The sequence below is a fragment of the Prenolepis imparis genome, unplaced genomic scaffold, assembly GCF_030444845.1.
Source record: "Prenolepis imparis isolate NDT839.2.m4 unplaced genomic scaffold, iyPreImpa1.0 SCAF_7, whole genome shotgun sequence".
Lineage (NCBI taxonomy): Eukaryota > Metazoa > Arthropoda > Insecta > Hymenoptera > Formicidae > Prenolepis > Prenolepis imparis.
In genome coordinates, this window is record NW_028141165.1 from 18,464,604 (window position 1) to 18,470,905 (window position 6,302).

Sequence of the window (6,302 nt, forward strand, 5' to 3'; positions counted from 1 at the left end):
ATTATCCGTTCACAATTTTGAATTATTGACGCGAAAAGGTGTCTTTCCGTACGAGTACATTGACTGTGTGGACAAGCTGCAGGACACGCGTTTACCACCGCGCGAATCGTTTTACAGTTCTTTAACCGGTGACACTGTATCCGAGAGCGATTACGCGCACGCTGAGAACGTCTGGAATCGATTCTCCCTTCGAACTCTATGCGAATATAGCGATTTGTACTTAAAAACTGATGTCTTGTTATTAACAGATATTTTTGAAAATTTCCGCGACACTTGCATCGCGAGTTACGGACTCGATCCTGCGTATTATTATACTCTTCCCGGGTATACATGGGACGCGATGCTAAAACATACAAATATTACGTTTGAATTGCTTACCGATATCGACATGGTTATGTTTATTGAACGGGATATACGCGGTGGTCTAAGTCAATGTTCCAACAGATACGCGCATGCTAATAATAAGTACATGCAGTCATATGATCCATCGAAACTATCGTCGTACCTTATGTACTTCGATGTAAATAATTTGTACGGATGGGCAATGTGTCAACCATTGCCTTATGCCGATTTTCGATGGGCCGAAGACGTTTCAAACTTTGATGTTAACGCGATCGCTCCGGATTCGCTCACAGGTTATATTCTCGAGGTTGATCTAGAGTACCCACAAAATAAACACAACACACACATTGACCTACCGTTCTGTCCGACGCGCGACAAGCCGCCCGGCAAGCGGGAAGATAAGCTCCTCGCGACGCTATATGACAAGAAGCGTTACGTCATACATTATCGCAACCTGAAGCAGTGTACACGTCACGGTCTTCGTATAGTAAAGATACATCGCGTATTACAATTTACTCAATCTGCATGGCTCCGCGATTACATCGAACTCAATACGAAATTTAGAACACAAGCGAAAAATGATTTTGAAAAAAATTTGTACAAATTGATGAACAACGCGGTATTCGGCAAAACTATGGAAAACGTTCGAAATCATGTAGATGTAAAATTATTGACAAAGTGGGACGGACGATACGGAAGCGATGATCGCGAAACCAAATTTCCATAGCAGGAGCGTCTTTTTGGAAAATTTAATCGCCATTTAATTACTTAAACTAGAAGTAAAATTTAACAAACCAATCTATGTTGGTATGTGTATACTCGATATATCGAAAGTGTGTCTGTACGAATTTCACTATGAGTACATGTCACCGCTCTATCGTGAAAGATGTCAGATAATGTACACCGACACCGACAGTTTAATATATCACATCGAGTGCGACGATGTGTACGAGAACATGAAACACGATATCGCTAGATTCGATACGAGCGATTATCCAATTGACAACCCGTACGGTATAGCGCATGCAAACAAAAAGGTGCCAGGCTTGATGAAAGACGAGAATAACGGCGCGATAATGTCCGAATTCGTCGGGTTTAGAGCAAAAATGTATGCGGTGAGGGTGGACGGCAAAAAAGACACTAAAAAAGCAAAAGGTGTCAAAAGTAATGTCGTAGCGCGTAGTATAACATTCGACGATTGTACGCGATGCCTGAATGACGAGATTGAAATGACACGTCAGCAGTCATGTATTAGATCGAAATTGCATGAAGTGTATACCATCCGCAAGACAAAAATTGCTCTAAGTCCGTACAACGATAAGCGGTATATTATACCTGATTCGACCGACACATTACCATGGGGACATTACCAGATACCCTTATAAAATATAATGTAGTATAATGTGTGTGTGTGTATGATATATTGTTATGTAACATATGTGTAATATATTGTAACGATTAAAGGAAAGGATGTATTAATAAAGATTTTGTATTTCATATATTTCATGTATATTTTATATATTTTATACGTTGTACACATTATATTTTTCTTAAAATAAATAGTCTATATGAATTAAATCACATTGCCCTTATGTATCCAAGAATTGTGTGAATTGTCAAATCCCAACCATTTCACGTAAACCTCGTCACCCCTCCTGCGCAGTACTTTCTCCACAAGATACACATCTGGATAATTCGCGCGATGCAACTCATACTCGTAAAACGCTCCAGCGACAGATGTTTTGCGATAGTCCTCGAGTAGATAGCTTACGGGATTAGTACGCTGCACTTTAACAATCTTAAAAACCTCCGTCGTCCAATTTGGCGTGTAACCCTTCTCGAAAAGTTTCTTGTACTTGCTAACGCATACCGAGTCACCTACTTTGAATTTCGCTGGAGCGGCAATCTTTATGTTACTATATACCGTTTTTAAAAGTTTATCAGCGATCGCGGGAGTGACGTCGACGGGTCGCATGCCGATTGTTCGGTGCTTGCGCGCGTTGTAATCCGATACCAGTCGCGGCAACGCGTCGATCCACTTGTAAGTTCCATTCAGCGTAAACATCTTCCACATGTCGTTCTTCAGCGTACGATTGAATCGCTCGACGACCGATGCCTTCATTACAGAATATGTAGAATAATGATTGATGTCATGTTTCCGTATAAGCCGTTGCACATCAGCGTTGTAAAATTCCTTCCCCATATCAGTTTGCATGTTTTTCGGGCATCTCTTGCTATCTCGAATTATTTCGGCGATAGCGTCAGCCTTTTCTCTTCCACCTTTACTCTTGAGTGGTACGGCCCACGCGTACTTGCTCAACACATCGATGATGGTGTGTATGTAGTGATAACCTTTGTTGAAACGAGAGTACGGACGCATCTCGACGATGTCGGCTTGCCGCAGATCATCATATCCTCGCACTATGACATGTCTTCGGGGAAAATTTTTTCTCGCCGGCGCGTGCAGTTCGTTCACCAACTGCTGTCTCTCCAAACTATGTTGTTTCATCGCTTCGTCGGTTTTTCCCGATCGTCGTTTACTGCTGCTTGTTTTATCGCTCATTTCCGTTACTGACCCGTTCCTGAGCCGTTCGTAGCCGTTCTTGACCCGTTCTTGAGCCGTTCATAGCCGTTCTTGCGTTGTTTACTTCCGTTCTTGACCCATTCGAAAATCGTTCTTGATTCGTTCGCAGCCTTGTTCAGAGTCATTTCTAACCCGTTCGTAGCCGTTCCTGACCCGTTCGCAACCGTTCCTGACCCGTTCGTAGCCGTTCCTGAGTTGATAGCAGCCTTGTATGTAGCCTTTAATGACTTGTTCGTAGCCTCGTTCGCAGCCCTGCTTGAGTTGTTCGTACCCTCGTTTGCAGCTGTTGCTAGGCCGTTCACTACCACTACCACTCATTGTAGTTAGATAACAGTTCGATAATCCTTCGTAGCCGTTCGATAATTGTTCGTAGCCATTCGATAACCCTTCGTAGATGTTTGATTACCGTTCGATAGCCGCTCCTAACCCGTTCACTGCTGCTCATTCAGGTCGTTTTTGAGTTAGCATTAGCTGTACGTTGAAGTTCGTTTATCGCAGTCTGTACTGCTCGCACGTCCTTCTCGAACGAAGTCAGCTTCTCATCTGATTCTTTCTGTTGATTCATCAATCTTTTAACGCAGGATTCTACATAAAGTTTGTTGACAGCATCAGTGTCAGCTTCAGGTTGCGCTACACGACGAATCTTGCGCGATCTTGCATCATAGTCTGTAGCGACACGACACCGAGCATTTCCGCGCACGTAACTTCTCATCAATCTATCCCAATGATCGCTTGTGCCAGTTGCATCATTTCTCCGTTCGAATAATCCAAATTTGTTGATAGGCATTTTTCGATGCGAATGACGCCGATCGACTGATTAGTTTTGTCGAGACCCCGTTTAATTTATAATAATGTCTGCTTCGCGAAGTTCCTCGATGATCGACAGGATCTCATTGTCGTGAGCGTTGTGGCCAGCTCGGCGCGAAGCATCGAGCAATCGTACCCGATCCACTGGCTCATTGGGGTCGTCCCAGTGCACGTAATCAATTTTATTGTCGGTTAGCGTCATCGCTTGAGGCATGAATACACCCTTTCCAGATTTTTTCTTTTCAATTGACATCAACGGTGCGATTATTTGTTTGTATTTGTATCCCTTTATATTATACCTTTACGTTATACCCCCCCCCCCCATTGTTGCTCCGTAATTAACCTTGCGCATCATATTTGCGTTTATGCGCGTTCGTCGCCAATAATATGCTCTTGTATTTTTGCATATCGTCTTCCGTGTAAATAACATCATCGGGAATCCTCTTGAAGACTAGCTCGTATAATCCAGGTGTACCAATGTACTTTACTTTGTCTATAATTATGGAATCATATTTATCCATGTCAAATCGTTTGTTACCGAGCAACATTCCATCCTTTTCGAAATAGACACCATATACGTGATCGATCTCGTTTTTTTTATCGCCACCGAGGAGAGCACCCATGTATTTTTGTCCTAGTGGTCCGAAGTGCTCTCGCAACATTTCTTGACCTTCCGACGTTTGTAACGTGTTTCGAACGGATGTTTCAAGTGAATTGCTTGTGGTTTCGAAAACATTTTCGTTTGCGAGTGATTCGGGTATTGTAAATGGTAGGATTCTCGTTATCGCGGACTGTGTAGAGGTGGACGGTGTAGAGCTTATCGGTGGTTCATCCGGTAAAAATCCGTCCGATGTACGTAATGTCGATGAGCGATTTGTGTTTGGTCGTTTTTTCTTTTTCGGTGTCGCATTTTCCTCTTCCTCCTCGTACTGCTTAACAGCGGGTAACGTTTTAATTTTCACGTCAGCTTTACTCTCAGGTTCGTTTTTCACTGCGATCAAGCTCGCGTTGTCGACAATCTTTTGTAGTGGTTCGATAATAGGTTTAAAGTGAGTCTTGACTGCGATATCGTCATCGATGTTACCAGTCTTTAAAGCACGATGTTTCTTATGTATCGATTCGCTCGTTTTCACAATTTCCTTCGCAATCTTTTCACGCTCGCAAATGTTATGGTTATCAGCCATGTCTGCAGAGTGCTCGCGTTTCACTCTTTTCGACAGAATATCGGCAGCGACTAATCGTTTTGCGGTATCGCAAACTCGTTAAATCCTTTTCTGTATCGCCCGTTTGTAAGCAAGCTGTCCTTGTCTATCACTAGGAATCCATACTTTTGTTGCCAACAAATACGACATAATTTACTGAAATCTTCGTACGACATGTCGGTATTCACATTATCGTTGTACACGTGTTTCAAGTTGGTACCGTCCTGTTTAAACAAGATCAGTAAGTTTGCGTTGTCGCGTATAAGATGTTTTGGTATTCTCGCGTACATCTGACAGAGATAGAAGCAATCAACGTTCGAGTGGCGTCCCATTGAAAAGTATCTCTTATCGTATCTTGCTTGTCACACGCCACGTCATCAAAGATGAAAATCGAGTTTAGACATGCCTCGCTCGGTGGAATGACGTCACTGTTATTGGAGAATGTAAAGTAGCCGATTTCTTCGATCGACGTCAACAAATTCTCTAGATACCGGTATTTCGGCTGTTGCAGTGACTATGAGTACACGTACACGTTTTCGAAGCAAACACCGTGCGGGCTTCTATCAAACTAATCAAGACGTTAGTTTTACCGCAATTCGAGGGGCCGCATACGATCGCGCGTATAGTAGTCGGCAACATCATACCATGTCTGCGCATCTCCACATTGTCCCCCACCGAGCGTAATCTGTCGTCGCAATTCGTCACGCGTATCGTCAAAGGTTGTCGCACGAATCTCATTTTCCCACTCCCCGATTGAACCGAACGCTTGCCTATTTATAGCTGCGCGGAACCACGAATCGCTCAGTAACGAATAAATGTTTGTTTTGCTAACAAAGTGCCTCCGATATTCACGGTTTAAGCGCCGAACAGCTGCAATTTGTGCCAAAAGCAGTTTTACTGCAATGTGAAAATCACATCCACTACGTGTGGGACAAGCTTCCGGAACACATAAAGGCGGATCCAGAGATTCAGGCCTGTCGCCGCTGTTTACAATCGACCGTGGCAGCGAACGCACATCGATGGTCCAGCGCCGATGATAAAGGATTGCAGCGAATGTCAGCGAAAAAAATAGGTAAAGGACTATTAAATCACGTAATAAACGCACTTCCAATCGAATTCCATATCCCCGGCTATCAGTTTTGTGGTCAGGGCACGCGGCTACAAAAGAGATTAGCCAGAGGCGATCGAGGTATCAACCCATTGGACACGGCGTGCCGTGAACACGATATTGCGTACTCTCGGAGCAACGATCTCACCGAGAGACACGTGGCGGATAAGGTACTCGCCGACAAAGCGCGAACTCGTATCATTGCGAGAGATTCGACTCTCGGTGAAAGAGCCGCCGCCACAGCTGTCTGGGCAGCGAT

The 6,302-nt window shown here is 43.8% G+C and overlaps 2 protein-coding genes across 2 annotated transcripts; one reads left to right on the forward strand and one right to left on the reverse strand.

Moving 5' to 3' along the window:
• Positions 1–1,205: 1,205 nt before the first annotated feature.
• Positions 1,206–1,727, forward strand: LOC145938708 (uncharacterized). The gene has a single exon (XM_083042467.1). The coding sequence runs from the start codon at positions 1,206–1,208 to the stop codon at positions 1,725–1,727; it is 522 nt and encodes a 173-aa protein (XP_082898593.1).
• A 2,037-nt stretch (positions 1,728–3,764) lies between these two features.
• On the reverse strand, positions 3,765–4,917 carry LOC145938709 (uncharacterized). Its single transcript, XM_083042468.1, has 2 exons — positions 4,082–4,917; positions 3,765–4,032 (listed from the first exon to the last, which is right to left on the reverse strand). The coding sequence occupies exons 1-2, from the start codon at positions 4,915–4,917 to the stop codon at positions 3,765–3,767; spliced, it is 1,104 nt and encodes a 367-aa protein (XP_082898594.1).
• Between the last annotated feature and the right edge of the window lie 1,385 nt (positions 4,918–6,302).